The 21,327-nt window shown below is 29.5% G+C and overlaps 1 protein-coding gene across 1 annotated transcript; it reads left to right on the top strand.

Moving 5' to 3' along the window:
• Nucleotides 1–73: 73 nt before the first annotated feature.
• LOC139517027 (two pore calcium channel protein 1-like) lies at nucleotides 74–20,110 on the top strand. The gene is made up of 19 exons (XM_071307569.1): nucleotides 74–564; nucleotides 2,310–2,392; nucleotides 3,389–3,509; nucleotides 3,843–3,971; nucleotides 4,839–4,961; nucleotides 5,508–5,626; nucleotides 6,430–6,531; nucleotides 7,453–7,579; nucleotides 8,035–8,239; nucleotides 9,304–9,448; nucleotides 9,963–10,127; nucleotides 10,408–10,472; nucleotides 10,852–10,933; nucleotides 11,262–11,331; nucleotides 11,929–12,151; nucleotides 14,771–14,861; nucleotides 15,125–15,241; nucleotides 15,838–16,004; nucleotides 16,753–20,110. Exons 1-19 carry the CDS (start codon nucleotides 310–312, stop codon nucleotides 16,887–16,889), a joined length of 2,526 nt encoding a protein of 841 aa, XP_071163670.1. The 5' UTR covers nucleotides 74–309; the 3' UTR covers nucleotides 16,890–20,110.
• Nucleotides 20,111–21,327: the final 1,217 nt, after the last annotated feature.

The following is a 21,327-nucleotide window of genomic DNA, read 5'->3' as shown; positions in this document are numbered from 1 at the left end:
ATAACTCTGTCTGTATGGGAGATTGATAAATCCTCGGAAATGGTATTTAACTTTACCAGATAAACTAAATTTCGGAACGATATCGGATTTATAAAAAATACGCCCCCAAATTGATGTCTGCTAGAATAATATTGGAATCTGGGACCTTCCAAGTCACAGACTAACATTGTGCTTTGTTATCAGCAATATATCATAATTAACCTATTCATATGTAGCTCTGAAATGAAAATGAACCATTCATTTCGTATAAAAATATAGATCTGTCGAGGATAGGTCTGCATATGATGCATCTAGAAATTAAAATGTGAAATGGCAGAACCACAATCAACAACACAAGTGGTTATTGAACTGTCTGGGGGAAATGCCTCAGCTGCAAAGGATTGTGAAGTTCAGCAACAGCAAAGTAACAATCATCAAATTACTGACACTCAAAAGAATGGTCCTGTAGTTCAAAATGGGCCAAAAGTTAAAGATACCTTGGAATTGCCATCACCTATTGTGAGAGCACATTCAAAAGAATCCCTCAGATCACAGAGTAGCATAGATCAACAATTAAAAGAAGAGGTATTCTGTATATTAAGATAAAAATAATCCTTTTTTGTCATCAAATGATCAACACGATAGGTATCAATAGCGGAGCAGGTACTGCTTAACATCAAAAGAACACCTTTGTCCAACCCAGATATTGATGAGCTTTGTGTTGCTCAGTCAAGTATTGTATGTGTTGATTGAGCTCTTTGGTTTGCAGACTGCTATTTGTCTGTTTTCTATTGTCATTGCATGATTATTATAACAACGATATGCTATACAAATCCTTGATATATATAAAAATGTCTACTCTCAAGAAAGCTTGCACCTTCTTTGAAAAACAGTTACAGATAAACCAATTTCCAATAGGTAAACATTGTAAAGTAAATCCACTTTAGTTGAAATGATTGTACTTAAAAATTGCACATCCTACATGTATATAACACATGTTTGAAATTTAATTTCAAATACAAAATAAAACAAAAAGGAATACAGACATTTACTATTTAGATTGAACAAATGGAAGCACATAACATTTAGTTCTGTTCCATATGAGATGAGTCAAGCCATCATCTACTGCTAAAAAAATTCTCAATTAAAATTCCATCAACATCATTCTGATTAACTTTTATGCAAGAGCTACACAGATCATGGACTCTAGGCAAATTTAGACTCAAATATACAATACAATACAATACAATATTTTTATTGTCAATCAAGGACGCCCTTAAAGAGCAGTATAATTACAAACAATTTATTACAATGATCATTATTAATTCTTAATGATATACAAATGACAAAATATAGAACAAAGAAAATAAACACAAAAGCGAAATTAAAACCGCAGATATTTGTATACAATGGTATATGCATATATTCAACATGTAAAAATGTTATTCAACTGTTTATGTATACCATTAGTGATGTAAAATTTAAATTTGGTCTATGAATGATTCACTGGGTCAGCAAATTGGCATCATTTACATTTTTTATCAACTTATCCCTCTCAGTCCAGAGACTGATTATTAAATTACATAGGTGTTTTAGAACTTTTAGATTCTCACAACCCATTAGCCATATAAACATATTTTCAATATATATCAGTAAAAAGTATACAGTTTTTGTAACAATTTAGATCCAAGCTATTATTTCCAGAAAGAATTAGAATTAAAATTTGAGCAATGAGAAGAGCACAATGGGAAAAAAAACCAAATAAAACTTATAAAAAACACATGCCAGAAAAATTGGCCAAAATTGAAGTAATGTTTTGAAAAGAAAGTCCATATTATATACTAGTTTCTACCAGGAATATCTTTAACTGGTCATCAGTGAAATAGTTAGCTTTAGGCTGTCATAGTTCTGAATTGGGGCAGGCACTAAGCAAATATATAAGTTCATGAGATGAGTTTACACAGATTTTACAACATACATCAGGTACATTGTGGAAAGTAAGTGGTATTTATCATCAAAATGAAAACATTTGAATTTCAAAAGACAATAATTAACTCGTTTAAATATAAATAACAAATTTAAGACTGCTTCATTTGGCCCATTTCAACACTTGACTGACCTCTATATTCTTGTTGTTTAGGGGCAACTTAAAACAAAGGTTGTATTCTATAAGTTATTTTAGAAAATAATACTTACATGAATTGAAAATTTTAATTTTAATTTTCAAGACACAATTGCATGTTATTGCAAAGAATACTTTAGAAGCTTACTCTCAATACAAAAAGCATGCATACACTGAATGATATAGACTTGTACTGTTGATTTTCCAGGATTTGGTACTGGCCACAACATTAGTAATAGACGCCAAATCTGGTAGAAACTTTCAGTATAAAACAGAAGCTAACTACGTAAAGTAAGTATATTTCAATATAGATAAAACTTATAATCGTATACAATTAATACATAAAAACTACATTGACAACATCATATGGAAAAATTGAACACATCTTATTATTGTGAATATATTGAAGTACATTAATACATAAAAAAAAACACAATTTGATACAAAATAGATTACAAATAATGTAGCTCATATTCAATTTTGAAAAGAAAAGAAAATATTAAAATGTTTATTTTTGTTTGTTTTCAAAGATTGAATATTGTACAGTTTATATTTGTAAATTGTTTTGTTTTAAAATTGTTTTAACAGTATTATCATGTCTAATAGATTTATTTGTTTGATTATTCAAAGTTTGATTATTTTCTTTGAATTTAGAATGATTCATTCTTCTTTGTTTTTGTTGAAATCAAACTTTTTAGTATCCAGTATGAGAAATAAATATTCAGATATTTTAATTTGTGTGCTCACTGCTGTGTTTTGATTGAATTGGTAATACATGTCAATATGCAAATTTATAAAATTAAAACCCAGAAGAAAATGTGTGTCTCATAAAAAAGTTTATGTTATTTTTGGTAAGATAAGTACAAGGTTTATTAACACACACAATATAGAACATTCTTGTGCTTATAATATCAGGTCCTTGTATCTGATTTATTAAAAGTCATGAACTATGTAAAGTTAACCTCACATAACCTTGTGCACTGAATATACAGTTCCAATGTTTCGTTCGTTCGTAGCTTTATCAATTACTAGTGTTATGAAATAATATTTAAAGAAAATTGTTTCTAAATAAAATTAATGACTTTCTTTGTGGATATAATGGCTATTTGAATAATGAAAAAATTAAACTTATCAGACCCTTTTGACTTGATAAATGTATTGTTTCTTGGTAAAGTAATCCTTGCATGAACCTCATTATCATTAAAAATGTAATTGTATAATGTGGGGTTCAATAATATTTAGTCGAAATTTACTTGTTACAAAAACACATAATTTTCTTTTTTACAGGTTTTATAATTTGTACCATTCTTGGGTATTAAGATGGTTGTTATATCTGTTTATTGCCATAGATCTTGCCTTAGCTATGTTTGAAAAGCCTGCAAATCCTGACATGCTTTGGCCAATTGGGGTGAGTTTAATTTTATATATTTAATGTTTTGTTGGGGTATAGAATCACCCTGTCAATTAGCCTGTCTGTCCGTCCATGTTCCTGTTCAATCCATCTGCTTGTAGATATTGCTTCAATCAAATGTTATAAAACTTATACACAATGCTAATTACCACCAAACACAGATAAAATTGGATCTTGAGTGGCATCATTTCTAATGTTCTCAAGTTATGTCCTTTTATTGACTTGCACATTTAAAAGTAGGGACATCTGTGTCTCATGGACACATTCTTCTTTTATATTGTAATTTATTATAATTTTAACTACATTCTATTTTATTCTTATTTATTTCAGGCAACAATGAGTGTAGAAGTTCTTTGTCTACTCTTCTTCCTGTTTAGATTCTGTCATGCAGTGTATTTCAGTATACCAAGAATATTTTGGCGGGATACTAAAAATATATTGATTTTAGCCATTATTGTTGTAAGTGTAATAATAACATTAGATAAGATGTATGTTTCATTATAATACGTTATTCTGATTGGCTAACTGCGCATCTCACGTTATTCCTTAAGCAACTTCATCACACAATAAAATTTATCATTCATGATGGCACTAAGTCCCACAATAAAGTGCACAGGTAAATTAAATAGAAACTTGATAAAATCATGTTTGCATGATTGTAATTATAAGTATTGAATGCTTCTTTGTAACTTCATAGGGTTGTAAAAGCGTTGACCGTGCGCACATTTTTAGAATGAAGCTTCATACAAAATGTACTTCTGTCAACGCTTTTACACCCCAATGAAGTTACAAAAAGAAGCATTCAATTCTTAAGTGTTGCAAACATATAGATATAGGAAGATGTGGTATGAATGCCAATGAGACAACTCTCCATCCAAATAACAATTTATAAAAGTAAACCATTATAGGTCAATGTACAGCCTTCAACACAGAGCCTATGCATTTTAAAAAAAAAATCATGTTTATTTAGAAGTGTTTCAGGTATCTAAGAATAAATAATTGTTTGTAGAATGATTGGTTTAGGCAAATAGCAAATCATTTATCATAACAGGAGGCTAATTTTTGTAAAAAATAGATTTCAATTACTTATATAAAGTCAACTGAGAAAAACTGGAAGCCTCCCTTGAATAAAAACAATGCATGTAACTTCTTACTTATATATAAATACTTGGCTTTTAAATTTTTTATTTGAGCATTCCAGAAAAGAACCTCAGTTGCAAGAAATTGAAAACATGTTAATTAAATTTTAACAGATCACAGATCTCTATAGATTGTATTGTATTATCTTTTCAAAAGAGTAACATTATCTCATCTTGTGTTTTTCAGCTAACATTTTTGGACATGATATGTTTCCTAATTTGGGATAATGTGGCACATGATACAAACCCTATAAGATGGTCCAGACCACTTCGTCCACTGTTTATCATCAACTTCTCAGATGGAAAGCAGGTAACTTGGTGTTTGTATTTATTCAAATTGAGTTTTTTCAATCAAATAGACCTTTACCAATTTTTATATTTTTTCATCAATTCAGGTTTATATATTGGTTTAATAATAGTAGTTTTAAGTTAGTTTAATATGAATTAAAATATACATGTTATTTTTCAGAAAAAATCCAAATTGTATAGTTTGTTTGGACGGTAAAGACTAGTTTGAAAATTCAGTTATTTAAAATTTTTGATCGAAATGTTTGTAATGATTAATGTACTTGAATAACAGTACAAGGGGAATTAACTTCAGGGTACAAATTAACAATGAAAATCCACTGAGAATAGATATTCTTTTTTTTTTTTTAAAGTAAAAAAGTGTAAATGCATTTTTTCATGTTAAGAGAGAACTTGGTGTATAATGCACCATATTGAAGAGATTATTCATTATATTTTCATATCTTTAAAATTCTTATAGAGTTTGAGTTGAAAAAAAAATTTAGAAAAAATATATTTTTATGTGGTAGCACAATAGATAAAAAAAAATCTACTGTTTTTTTTATTACAGATAAGAAGAGCATTTCGTAATATAAGAAGAACTGTTCCTGAAATACTCAATATCTTAGTTCTATTTTTTCTAAGTATTGCTCTGTTTGCATTACTGGCTTTGAAATTATTCAATAAACGGTAAGACAATGTAAGACTTCACAAACGTTTAAAGCTGAAATGTCTGTGTGCCTGCATATAAATTATTAGATCAATAAACGAAATTTTTTGTTCAGCTATAACACAAGTTCAATTATTCATACACATACATTAGAAGTTTAAAATATACGTACATTAAGAGTTTAAAATACACACAAACACACATATGGTTAAGTTATATACAGTGGAAATGGTGCTACTGGTTGTTGATTTGGCTTCAGAAACCACTTATATGGCAAAATGAAAATAAGCAGTGGCATTTTTAATAAATTTCCTTGAATGCCATCAGCTTTGAAAGATAAATATTCAATTCGCATTAAAAAAAAAAGTTGTTTCATTGATGTTTCTGTAGGTAGTTCAGATCTACCTATACAGATCACTTTGGCTAGCACATCTATAATGATAAGGATTTTAGTTCAGTGGCTTGCATTAACAAAAATAAATGCACTTGATCTTTTTGAAAGTGATAAAGTTGTGGGTTAACCTTAGGATTTTTGGTGTTTATCCACATATAAAAATGATTATCTTGAAATTTTATTGATGTGCTTAAATATCATTAAATTCCAACAAACAAACAAACAATAATCACACTGTATCATAATTCTTAGCAGCAATTTCCAAGATTGTAGTTTTGAAATTAAGTTCACACATATCAATGCAAAACATGTCATTAAACGAATAAAATTAGCATACAAAAGTTTATCACAAATTATATTTAGTAACATGAATATATTTGTTTTTTATTTTTTATTTTTATAAAATTAATGTATATATTATTGTTTTAGTAACCTCACATATCCAGATGGAAGACCTTATTTTAAAGAATTTTTTGATAGCATATGGGACCTTTATGTTTTAGTTACAACTGCCAATAACCCTGATGTCATGTAAGAATTTTAAACATATTAAGAAATTCAAAACACTTGCCATGCCTGCACTATGATTGGCTTTATCATAATTTGAATTTTGAGTACTAGTACTTGGTGTATTGCCAGAAGATGCAGGAGTTGAAACAATCTTAAGTTTCATCATTTCAAACAAATATTGCTTTTATTTCTGTTTTTATCATAACAAAAAAATATAACAAGAATACAGAACTCCAAGGTATCAATTCAAAAGAGGGAGGTCCATAAAAACATGACAAAATCAAAGGAATAAATGGAACAGGCATTTCCTGAAGAAAATGGTGTGTTATTTGGGTAAACCTGGTACCTCTAAAGAATCAAGTCTGTCCCTCACATCATCTGATACAGTCCACTTTTGTTTAGGGGTAGCCTTTGCATTTACACACATGGGAGAGTAATCAATGAATTGCATTTACATGTAAAACTGTTGAGGTATATTTAAGATTTAAATGGATAAATCCTATCAGGAAAATTCAGATAAAGTAAGAATAGAGCTATAGTGGTTTCTGAGTGAAATTTTATAAAAGATTGATCAACATCAGGCTCGAGTGATTTGTTTAAAAGACAAAAAATATTATTTCTATAACAGAATAAGTGTTTGTACATTAAAATAGTAACCATTAGTATAAAAGAGGGACGACAGATACCAAAGGGACAGTCAAACTCATAAAACGAAAATAAACTGACAACGCCATGGCTAAAAATGAAAGAGACAAACAGACAAACAATAGTACACATGACACAACATAGAAAACTAAAGAATAAACAACATGAACCCCACCAAAAACTAGGGGTGATCTCTATAACTTTCATGAAATTAGGACTGTGTTTGTTTACTAGCTTAAATATTGCTTATTTAAAAAAAGAAAAACTGATTTCAGTTTTAAATCATTTTTTTTTCAGGATGCCAGCCTACGACGAGAGTAACTGGTTTGCGTTTTTCTTCATCATTTACATCATTATTTGTTTATACATATTCATGAGCATAATTTTAGCTGCAATTTACTACAACTACAGGAATAACTTGAAGGTGAGTGTCTTTCATTTACTCTCATATGTAATATAGGACTGAACAAGTCAGTCTATGAGTCATCACCAGGCACTATATTTATGTGCATTACCTACTTTTTATTTGGATAAATTGTATCTCTTTTATGTTTTTCTTTCTTGTAAGCAGTATAATTACTCAAAGATTTGAGTTCCATGAAAGGAAAACAAACAACAGTCCATTCTGAGTCTAACAGATATTTTCTGAAAATGCCTTTTTTTCATTTTTTCCTTTTTGTTATTAGTCTTGAATATCCGCCATACATAAAAGTTAATTATTATTATTTAAACAACTTTTCTGACAGCTAAATTCTTATTAAAACCTTGTTAATCAGGTAATATAATAAAAATTTCTAGTTTTGAGACTTATATTTTGTTACATATTAATGTTTATTTAATTCAGTGTGTTGGAAGTATTTAATATTTTTCTTTATTTAGAATGAAATAAGAGCCTCTGTGTATGGAAAAAGAAAGAAATTGGGTGAAGCATTTGAACTTCTGAAGGTTGACAAAGGTGGAGATCAGATGGTTGTTACTTATCAAACATGGTGCCGTCTATTGAAAAAAGTAATACCAAAGAAAAGCCAGGCACATATAGACCTCTTGATGAAAATACTTGATACAGATATGAACCATCAAATAGGTAAGTCATTTTAATGTAGGACAGAACTCATTGTATCTGTCTTCAAATAGAAATTAAGGTATCTTTAAGGATAAATTTGGCCCTCAGCCATGTGGTGCCAAAAGGATCATTTCCATATGAAAGGGTTTAACAATTACTCCACAGTTCACAACACCATACCATCAAGAAATTCCTATATGCTAAAATTATAAAAATTGTAAATAGGAAATTTTGCAATGCTTTTATAATTTTGAAAATTATGACAGGATATATGTGTCAAAAATAAAAATTCACATTTTTAGCTCATCCGGCACAAAGAGCCAAGTGAGCTTTTCTCCCTCTTTTTATTTCTTAGTTTATTTTAAAAAAATCTTGTACCCTAAAACTACTTGACCAATTTAACCAAACATTGCCACACTCATCTTTGGGGTATCTAGTTTAATAAATGTGTCCGATGACCCCCACCTGCCAACCAACAGGGATCAAAATAGAACTAGTGGTTGAATGCAAGTTTTGTCACTTTTGAAATCTGTTATTATAGTAGAAAATCTGACAGGAGCAGAAATGTTCAGAATGTTGAAAAATACCTTCTGCCCGCCTGTAAGTAATGACTGATATACACCTAGATACAGGAGTTATTGCCCTTAAACAATGTTTTTCCCCAATATTTTTATTTTTTGGTACCATAGGCGGATCCAGGTGGAGGCCCCAGTTCCCCACCCTTTTGTGGGAAAAATTTGGTTAATTATATAGGGAATCACTGATGCATGACTGGAGCCCCCCCCCCCCCCCCCCCCCCCCCCCAACCCTTCTAGGTCAGTCAGCGGGCTTATGAATAGTTCTGGATCTGCCACTAGCTACTATCTTGAAAACTAAAAAAGAGAAACTTGAAATAACAAATTTATCAACAAGAAAAGATCTACAATAATTTTAGAAATAGTAGAAATTGTCAACCAACTTCTCATAGGAGTTATTTCTCTTTAATAAAGATACTTACCAATTTTTACAGTTTTTCCCTATTATCTTGAAAACTATATTAAGGTATGTGTGAGTAACAATTGTCAGAAATTTTCTTTATTTTTCAGAGAGAAAAGAATTTCTTCAACTAGCAGACCTCTTGCAACTTGAACTTTCAGAAGTAACTGATAGAATGACATTTTTAGAGAGATATATTCCAACTTTTTACAACTCAACGATCAGTAGAGGACTGAAAATAGGTGTAAGGCATAAGTAAGTCGTTATTTAATTGTGGTTTATCTTTATGTTTTTTATGCCCCTTACAATAGAATGGTAGCTCTATTTTTCTTGGCTGTACAGTAGTCTGTTATTTCAGTCCATTATTATGTGAAATATTCTGTCCACCTGTTCCTCTGTTCAATATCATATTTTAGTTTTTAATTGAGATATTTTACCATGAATTTGTAATGGTATCAACTTGAAATTGTGTATTATGATGCGAAATTTCGAAATCATCTACCAAATACAAAATCATGATTGTGAATTAACCTTCACTGAACATAAAATTTGTGCAATATCCAATTTGTCCTACAGGAAAAGAAAATTATTTTCTAATATTCTTATTTTTGGATCTTTAAAGTCATTGAATTTTAAATTGGCCATTGCTAAATAGTAAAATACAAAGGATAGATTCCTTTGAAATCAAAATATTCTTAGAAGCATTATTTATGGTAAATCATAAAAAAAGATTATTTTATTTCTATCATATAACACATTTATTTTACAGAGCTTTCCGTTATTTCTTTGATTTCCTGATATTTGTGAATGCCTGGTTCATTGGATTTGATGTTGACAAAGCAGATTGGTTCTTCCTTGCCATGTTTACTGTAGAAATACTTCTCAAGCTCTACACATTTGGACCAAAAGAATTCTTTGTTAGATTTTGGAACTCGTAAGTCCAAAATTCATCTTTCAATAAAACTATTTCATTAATTTTTATAAACGCATGGATCAGACTGTTATTCCACTGAAAACAACTTTTCTTCTGTTTTTTAATTTCAAAACATTTTCGTTATATATGCACTTTCATATATGACTTTCACCAGTCTACCCTCCCACAATAAACATTTTACAGTGTAAAAAAACAGAGACAAGAGAAAATTAATATTAAAGAAATGTTCTTAAAATGATAACATTAATTTTCATGAATAACTTATATTATTCTTCTTCAGATTTGACTTTCTGGTTGTGTTTTCAGCTGTGATAGCCTCAGCTATAGAGGCTGCAGAGGGGGCATGTAAGTGCATTCTTAAACTGAAATAAAGTAAACATTTAATCTGTTTTATCTTATACCTTGACTGAAAACAAGCTTTTGTCAAAAATTGCTGGTACATAGTCTTGAGGTTAGAAATTTATTATTGTAACTTAAAATGCATTTTGGTAAAAAATCAATAAAGTCAGTATATGAAAAATCAGTCATATAGTATGAAAAATAGTGTTATAATAAACTTATTGTGGCTAAGATACTGTGGATTTATGAATACTGTTAATAATATTTTTCAACATGTGAATATTTATTACTTATATTTTTTCTGAGGTTTAAGAATAATCAAGCTTTTTTTTCATGATTGTTAAATATATCAATAAAAGCTGACAAAATGGTATTTTAATTGCAGCACGAGAAGAATTTAAAACATTAGATTTACTGCTGGTGTTGAGAGTTCTCAGACTGGTAAAGATTTTTGGAAGCATACAGAGGTATTGAATTTATTTATGTATGAGCAGAAAGTCTTAAAACTATATTCTGAAACAATTAGATTATAATTCAATTCTTCTACACCATCCTTTATTGTATATTTGAAGTTGTTTCAATTTGTTGCAGTGCAGGCATTTAAAGACAGTTATTGAAAATTCTTAGTTTATTTTTATGCCTAATATGGTAATTGGTCTGTGCGTCCCTGCATCTGTTCATCCATATGTCTGTTAACTTCAAAATGCAGAATTTGATGATTCTTGTTACATCTAAAATTTAAAACTTTTTTGTATCTGTATGAAAGTTTGCATAATATTACCCTCTAAATTTCAGGTTTAAAGTTGTATTGCAGACAATTATAAATATTGGACCATCTATATTTACCTATGGTGGTGTCATATTTGTAAGTAGAAATAAAATCAAAATACATTGGCTCAATATATGAGGAATCACAATCTACCATTATATCTATAATTCACTAATACAAAGCAACAATTGCTGTGAAATATTCTTTTTTATTCCCTAAAAACATGAAAAATTCTAAAACAAGGCATACAGCTTATTTCATAGAAGAAAATCTTGTTTTGAAATTATTATTACATATATATTATTTCCTCTTCTTTAATATTAGGATATGCCCCAAGAACAAACCCTTTTTGCATAAATTTATTGTGCCAAAGACCCATTTTGTATTGAGTCCATCATGCATTGTGTCTGCATCCAGTTACATCTGCTGTTAATATGAATTTAAGCACATTTTTTTTTCTCAAGGATATTTTAAATGAAAATCAAGAAGATAGAAATGTTATTTATTCCAATTGTCATATGTAAATGTACTTGTTTAATATGTTTAATTCCTAAAACACTCTGGACTCACTTTATCCCAACATAACTTATCCCTTTGTATAAATTATCAAATGTTTTTTTTTTAATAAAGTTAGATAGTAAAAAAAAAAAAAGCTACTTAATGACATTAGACTATAGATATGATTTCTTACAGGTATTTTACTATATTTTTGCCATCATTGGGATGGAAATATTTAGTGGGAAGTTTGATTATTATGGATATGAAACCGAGGAAGGAGACGAGAGCCATTTCTGTGGTAATCCTCAACTCAATGGTACAGCTTTCTTCAAATTTCAGTACTGTAACAACAACTTTAATGATTTCCTCAAGTCTCTAGTCATTTTGTTCGAGCTTACTGTTGTCAATCAGTGGCATGATATCCTTTCTAGTTATTCTTGTTTTTATTTATTATTGTTTTGCACTTTGCTTCTCATTGAAACTGATTTACAAACAAAAATTGTCTACATTTAGTTTGCTTTGAGATGTTTTGCATTTATTGTAATTTGAGTCGAAATGTTTTGAATTTTATATTATTTGAGTTGAAATGTTTTTAAATTTGAGGAACTTGTAAAGTTTAAGTAGGACTATAAACAAATAACATACTGGATAATGAGAAATTTCTGAGAATATTTATTGTAAAGAATTTGCAACAGGAAAGGTTTTGCAAAAAATAAAAACTTGCATTTTAAAGTTTTTGCAGCAACATTTGATAGCAACTACAACTGAAATCACAATATCTAATATTACATTTTTGTCTAATGTTTAGCAATTGATCTATAATGAGTACATGCATGCAAAAATTCCTAAACCTGCAGTAATCAGTTTCAGTGATTTAATTTTATGTTGTATCTTTGTTTTATGCATATTTTAATGTCATCTAACCACATGTCAACCAATGGAAATACAAAATGATTTACTGAACCCTTAAAAATTAAGGCATTATATATGAGGCACTTTTTTTTCTGCTTATTTCGAAATTTTAACATTGGCAAAACAACCAAACAGGAAAAGTTTCTGTTTTATTAGGTTGATCAAACTACTTTACAGATAATGGAAGATGATATGGACAAAAGATTTTATTATTTTTTGGAATGCACAAATGAAGTGGATTATTTAATCAAGTCCCAGTTAAATACATAAATCTGTGTTTAATCCTCAAACATTTCCATGGTTGACAGTTTGAATGCTTTACTTTATCGTTTCATTGTTGCACTTTTTCAAATAACAAGATCCAATTAAGTCAGGAATTGATACAACTTTATTATTAGGCCATGTAATGGCTTCAATGTATCATGTCTCTTTGAAATTACTTTTTCAATGCATATTTGTTTTGGTCCAGCTGAAGCCTGCCTCCTTGTGTGGGTCTTAATCACTGTGATTCCCCGTTGGTTGCCTTGAGCTGTTTTCTGCTCTTTTTTTAGGTTTGTTGTTTTTAACACATGCCCCCTTTCCAGTCTCAATTCTATGGCTTTTTAATCCTATAGCTAGAAAAATCTTCAGCTATTACATATAGGTTGCTTTAGTTTTGGTATGCCCAATGTATATTACTCTGCTTTATAGGTTAAAACTATTTAAGTGCAAAGTCTTTGCTTGAAAGTTGAATTTTCAGAAATAATATATGTTGGATTGATAAAGTTCATTTTCTCACCTAAAATTATGCTTTTGGTTATACCATAGATAATATTATGCTCACAATTTAGTATTAACATCTACAAGCTTGTAACCAAGGCATGGCACTGATTTTTGGTGTTACTCTATTTTGAAATTTAGATAAAAAACTGTAATGAAAAAAATATTTAAATCAAGCAGACCAAATTTTCTTTTTTCATCTTATTTTGTGATAACAAAGTGCAAAGCAAGGCAAAACTTATGATAAGGATACTTGTTTGGCCTCTTGAATTCTGAAATAAAAAAAACTCTTGAAAATCTACCAATTAACAACCTTCTTACAGTAGGGCAAAATAACCAAATCTGCCAAAATAGCCTCATTTTGTGATCTTGACACTTATATTTAGATATGAGCAATAGCTTTATCCAAGAAGATATATTACTACTATTAAACAGGAAAGTTCATTTTTGTAAAATGATTTTTTGGCGAAAGCTGTTGCTCATGCATATTTGTGTGGTATCCATACTATACTCAATTTTGAAGCCTGCCAACATTATAATGGATATTGGATGATAGTTAAGGAAAACAGACTTTCAGTAGCCTCTATTTCAAAAAAATGTTTGGAAATTAAAGTCTAAGTCATAATCTTATTTAAAATAAAATTATTCCACTATTTTATTTAGAAGTTATGAATTTGCTTCATGTAATTATCTTCTTCATGTTGAGCATTCTTTGACAGATGCTTGTACAATAAAAGCATTGTTGAGTATAGTAATGATTTTTAATATTTTAATGATGTCCTAGGCAATTCTAAACATGTGAGGTCTTAAAGGGATATTTTGTTAAAAGATATAACAAATTAATTTATGATTTTCTTTTAAAAAATTGGTTAAACATTTAGACCATTTATGATAAATTTTGCCAAGGACAAAAACCATTTTCATTACACACTCTTAAGCCAAATAAGCTAGATTTGTAGATCATATTCAAGAAGAGAATAAGGCAATTTGTTTCCTTTTTCCCCTTTTATTCAGAACTGTCCTAACTATTAAACCTCTTTTTAGACTTAAATTAGACAGTAATATCCTGTTATCATCTCTTACAACTATTTGTCTTCCATGTTGTTTATGTTTTTTTCTGAAAAAAAAATGTTATCAAGTGGCAGATTCAGGATTTACCATCAAATGGAAGCATTACCGTTAAAAACACAGATTTCTTGAAAAAAAAAAAATTTCTTCGCAGCAGTTTGTATTTTATTTACCCTCCTTAATCAATCCTTGAGGCTACTATCTATGCTTATTTGGCTTTATGATTATTTCATGTTCTATTTTGTTTCTGCTGTTTTTGCTAACACTTTATAGTTTTTGAAGCCTTAACATTAGCCACTGATTGCATCTGGTTTTGTGGCTGTCACCAGTAAGGCTGCTAGAATCTACTTCTTTATGTTTCATTTAACCTGTGTTGTAATTGTTCTCAAGTAAGTTAAACTTTTACTTTATTTCACTAATGATTATTTCACTTTTGTTTTGTATTAATCTCTGCTTCTGTTAGATACTAATTTGATGGTCACACCAATTTGATTTTACATTTTTGCAGTTTTTAAAAATCAGTCATGACTGTATAACTGAATATTCTTGAAATTGTGATAAGAAACTTTTATTGATATCTAAACTTATTCGAATTCATGTTATACATAATTTTCCCCGTCAAGTAGAACAATAATTGTATTTTGCATTGTAGTATTTTCATTGCATTCATCTTGGAAGCATTCATTTTGGAGTATACTATAGATAAATCTGGAAAACTGGAATCTTGTGTAGAAAGTAAAATAAAAGAGCTAGGACTAGGCATTGGACAGTAAGTATAGTCATGAAATAAAAATTAATTTAATGGGGAAAACAGCTGGGTTCTTTCATTTTACAGCAAGCAATGAGACTTAAATGGTATTCATTTAACTTTGATAACTGATGAATTCAATTACATTTGCAGTGCATGTGAAAACTTAGACGTGATCTTTTACTGAAAGCAAGGAATTATTTGAATTTCGAATAATTTTGAATTTTGGAAAATTGTTAAGAAATGTAGGATGAATATTAACCAAATTAAGTAGGCCATTCATAAATGGCTAAATGGGCTAGTTATTTCATTCTAAAATATAAGTGAAAGAAACATGAACCTTAGCCATGAGTGCATCGGGATACCTCTTTAGTATGGTCAGTTTTCATCATACATTCCTTATCAATTTTACAGAATTCAAAATTATTCCAGATTTAAATAATTCATTGTTTGCAGTTATTAATGTAATATGGAGCAAATGTATGATAAATCAAAGATAAAGTGTTTGAAAGGAGTCTTATTGCTATATCAAAATAAAGATAGTTGAACCTAAACCAGTGATAACACAAGGCTTCTTTTATCATGAAATACCTGTTACATGTTGTTTCTACTTTTAGGGGCACCAGAAAGACAAATGCCCAGGAGCTACAGAAGGATGATACAGAACTGGTTCCCAATGAGCAATTACCAGAGCCTTCCTTAGACAATGATGCTGAATCAGACACAGACAGTATACCAGATTTATCAACAGAAACTGGGTTAAAGTTCCATCTGAAAAAGAAAAGTAAGGCCATCTAGATAAAGATATGAGTTGTCTGTCCAAATTTAAAAATAAATGTTATTATGTAGCAGAGAAGAGTCACTTTTTTTAGACTAGTTAGCATGCCACTAGTTTTGAACCTGTATCTCTTATGATCCACAAATTGACAAAAAATGTGATAAGAACCTGAAGAGCTATGTTTCTGCAGATAGAATATTGATTTTTCAACCTAAGCAGATGATTTTGTATGTTTTTTAAAATTTTATAGAGCCTGATAAGTAAAGATTATCGAGGTTTTCTACACATTGATATTGTAAAATATCAGTTGCGAGCCACAATGGGAACTTTTTTGGCAAGTTTGCATAAACTGAAAAGCTACACGTTGTATCGAGCGGCTGATATTTCACAATATCTATACGAAGAAATCCCGATTATCTGTTTATCATTCTATGACTGGTTTTAGTCCCCTCAATTTTTTCTCCAAGATTAGAAGGCCAAAAAGTTGAAAAACAGGCCACAGAAGAGAAAGCCTGTTAGAACATTTCTGAATTAAAAATAAAGGAGTTGTGAATTGATAATGAAGAATAATATTGTCCATTAAAGTTGTGTTGCATACTTTATTTGGAAAATAACTTTTTAGATTAATCATAGTTTTTATGGTATTCTGAAGATAATCAGTTGGTATATTCAAAGGTAGAGTGTATAATTCAGTTCTGTCCAGTGATTTTTCTTTTTTTATTGTTTTGATTGGTTTACAAAAATATATTTGTAGGTCGTAAGAAGGTGGAGGTTTTACTTCAGCAGATGTTTGAAGGAGAAATAGACCCAGAAGATGAAGGCGATTATTTTGATGATGATCAAGTTAAAGTTAATGTTCCAAGAAAATTGACTTTAGATACTGTTTCATGATAGACTGCAGTTTGTTTTCCACTTTTACTTATGGAACTCTTAACTAAGCATTTCAACTGTTAATATGAAATGTGTGTCATGCTTCAAACAAAGGTGTTGATAGTATATTTTTTATCTTCAGTGATATTTGCTGACACTATATTCTGCTATGTAAATAGTAGTTTTTTGCTATAACAACATTATTGTTTACCAACTGTCATCAATAAAACTTTGTATATTCAAAGAGCCTTAAGTGTATGTATCTGTAACTAGGTCTTTTATATGTCTAATTTTTATATGACAATTAACAATATGTGAAAGGGAGACTGGGATGCAAACTTCCAAGGACGAGAATTCATTGGTTCAATTTTTTTTAAATGATCAGAATCAGTTAATTTAAAAAAAAAATCACATACACAGTAAAAGTTCATTAAAAAAAATCTTTAGAAGTTGAGGCTCATTTTTAGATTCATTTCCTAAATTGTAGGTACAAAATAGGGTATTTGATGTTTAAAGTGAATCAATATTACATACAATGAAAATTTTCTGTGGATGTGTTTACAAAAAAATGTAATTGAATTAATGAATAGTTCAGCATAATTCGATCATAACCAGTTTATACTTGTAAGATTGCTTGTGAAAACAGTATCTGAAACTTGAAGTTTTTGTGATTAGCAATTGTGCTACAAGATAAAACAAATTATAAGGTAGAGCACACTAAATTGCATATACCACATTGGTTCTTTATCCCATATGTCAACAGACATTTCAAAAGTGTTGTTGTATACACAAATAGTGAAAGTCATACTAAGTTATTCATAAAATATTGGGCATTTCTTATAATGTACATTTATTAATTTATAACAGTTCTTTTGGACTTTAAATGGGATAATTTGATTGATGACAAATGTCTCTGTATATAGTTTAACAGTCTCCCCTATTGATTTTCCAGAGCAAATTGGTTCAAACTTAATTCATGGAAAATTTACATTTTTCACATTTTGTCCAATAACTCACGTTCTGTTCACATAGCATTGCAGAACTAACTATTTCTATACTATTTATTATATACTTAACATAATTATAGTGTTGGGGAAGGTTTGTATCATGTACTAAGGGCACATTTACATTTACACAAATGGCTGTTGTTATTAAAGTATCTATCAAATGTTTAAATTTCTTACTGGAAACAATACTCAAATGTGTCAAGCTTGCCAGTTATATCCTTACTGTTACAGAAACCCTGAGTTAACAAACTAATATATAATGGTCATATCATGTTTAGTTTTATTATTTGTGAAATTTAAAATTTGTTTTAAAGTGGGTTTTTTTTTTAACCAAATTTATTTGTTTTGTCTTTATATGTTAAAGTCTTGTTCAGTATAATAATATCTATTTGTTGACAATACTCAAATACTGTTGTAAATTTATGGACTTCTTATTTTTTTTTATAATTTTGTAATAGCTATGACAGTGATAACAATAATGCCATGGAAAAATGACATATTCCTGAATGCACATGATATTACTAAACTGCAGATACTTAAAACATGTATTGACTAACAATATTGCCAAAAATTGGATATTAAGGTAATTAAATATACATTTGCACTAAAAGAATAAAAAAACAGTATCTTTTCCTTTCACTGTGTTCTGTTTGTATAACATGTTCAGATATATTTGAGTATACTATTGATTATAGATTAAATTGTTGTACTTTCAATCATTTCGTTTACGTTTAATTGACTTTGTCTAAACAAACATAAAATAATCATGTGCTAAAATGCTCTAGTTTTGACACCATGTGATTTGTTTTTACGTTATAAACTGTATAGTTTTAGGAATAAGGGTTAAAGGGATATTGTCTTTCATTTTTTATAATTGCCAAAATTCTGTATAGATACTATCCCTTTTGACTTCAAACATATTTATAAAACTTACGCATTGTAGATATTGTTGTTCACTTTTGTAAAGGGAAATATATTTATATAGTGCAATAGTTATTGCATTTAATTTGTTTATTTAATGTAATTTTATTTGTTTATGCTTGAAATAAATGAAGTCAAAAGATTTACATGCAGTGCAATATATTTTTATCACAATGTTATTTGATTTTGTATTAGTCTTCTACAACTTTTCTTGTTTTAAAGTTATTTTCGTATTCAACTGAAAAAAGAATAGTGTTAGGCATTGCCATCATTTGCCCATCCACAGACGAGGTCTAACAGTACACCAGTAAGTTTCAAGGGTTGCTGGGTATCTTTTTTAATAAAGAGGACTTGCATAAATATTCTCTTATGAAGTCAGCTGCCTAATTTGAAGTAATGTAATGTATGTATGAATAGTCCTTATGATTTGCAAACTTTCTGGTAACATGCAACCCAATTTAGCCAAAACTTATCAATATGACCTCTATAACTGTAACACATTAAAGGAATGTAATAAGATGTTTTTTAGGCAGAATATATCCTCACTTATCAACTGATAATTTTTGAACTAATATGACCCCTTTAAACAATATAATACACATCAAGGGAAATACCAAGTTAGCTGGAATAGTTGAACACTCTTCTACGAGATTTTTATTCTAAAGACTGAATCTTACATTAGAGTAATCTACAATCATGAATATTAAGGCCCTTGAAATGGGCAAAACAACTTGAATGCAAAACTTATTATTCTCTCTTTTTTTCTTATTTCAAAGGAGTAGGTCCAGTAAGACCCCTTTTTTTGCCCCAAATTATAGCAGTTTTACAAAATTGTTGAAATGTAAACTATTAGTTATTTATTGAAAAGTAGAATGCTTCTACTATATAAATATGAGCTGTTTTTGACAAAACAATGCACATATAACGGGTACTACCATCATTAAGTCATGCTAAATTACTGAAATCTTCACAGTTTTAGCATTTTAGTTAAATTTTAGACTGTTTCCACCTTAAATGAAAGTTTCCCCATTTGTTTGAGGCCAAAATCGGCCCTTACTGGACTTACTCCTTTATTATACAATCAAAACCCATTTTGAAGATAAAATTGTTTATTGTGCATCATATTAAATGTCTTTCTGTCACACAATGCTGCACTTTGCACTACCCTTTATTTGAAGTTTATATATGTCTAGTCATGAAAGTCTACACCAATAGCATTGGTGTCCAGAATATGTTGAATAATATATATTTTGTCTATAATTATGTATATTAACAATGTATCTTGTTACTTAATAAAAATTTTGAGTTTAGAAATTTTTCTTTCATTCAATAATCTTTAAAAAAAAATTGACCTTCCATGACTTAATTTTTATATGGCATATTTTTATGAAAAGAGAATGAATATATCCAAGAAGCACAAACTACTCATTACAAGGCTATTTTGTCATACAGTGTAGTAGATATAATGGCCCCTGAAACGAGTCAAAAGAAGAACATAATGTTCTGGTTTTGACTCTTACAATTATAGAAGACAGCAATCAAAACAGTTATATCAGACAACAACCGCCACCAATCATTTGTTTACAGGCTCCTTGCTTAGGAGTAGCACATTATATGGGGTTGATTATGTTTATGAGTGGTCAACCCTCACCTGTCCTTAGACAATGGTGTACCATTTCAACAAAAACATTATACAAATCTGTTGAAAAAGCATAAAAACATAAGATCAGTGCTAAGAACAGACACTGACTAAAAAAAAGATACAGACCTAATAGAACTTCCAGCTACTGAAAGATGGTGCAAAGCATAACTTAAGCTTATAAATATTTTTGTTTTCCAAGACTAAAATGTCAATCTGTCAGTACACGTCCAACATATTTATATGGAATATATTTTAATTAGTCTGGGGAAACCATGATATCTGTGCAATGCCAAACAATGGATTCTTCACCAAGCATGATGGAGTTGTTTATAACTGGAAACATCTTGTGGTACCATTTAAAAAAATATTCAATGTAAAAGTGTTTTAAAAATTACATTTAAGTTGAGGTTTATTTAAAGGACATTCGCATTTACAATAATCAGATCCTTATCATGTTATCTTTCGGTCGATTTCGTTGTCATTTTATGCCATGATGAAACTCCTACATACGTGTTATAGTAGTCTCAGTGTCATGGCACAGTCACCTAGTTTTTGGCATATATGAGTGTGCATAGCCTTTTGATTTTCAGCCTGTGCTCTTAATTCTGAAATTATTAATGTCCTCCACCTTAGTATCAATATACCAAACTCACCTGCATATGGAATATACATTTTCTAACTCATTCGAATGGATAACAACTGTCATATTCCTCACTTGGTACAGGCATTTTCTGATATAGAAAATGGTAGATTAAACCTAGTTTTAAAGCTAGCTAAACCTCTCACTTGCATGAAAATACCTATACCTTGTTGATAAATATTCCGTATCAACTTCACTAATAATACACGATGGTTTTGAAAAGTAGATTCTAGGTACTGACGTTATTTA

The sequence above is a fragment of the Mytilus edulis genome, chromosome 3, assembly GCF_963676685.1.
Source record: "Mytilus edulis chromosome 3, xbMytEdul2.2, whole genome shotgun sequence".
NCBI lineage: Eukaryota > Metazoa > Mollusca > Bivalvia > Mytilida > Mytilidae > Mytilus > Mytilus edulis.
Note: the sequence above shows the minus strand (reverse complement) of the source record. Positions and strands in the feature narration are given on the sequence as shown.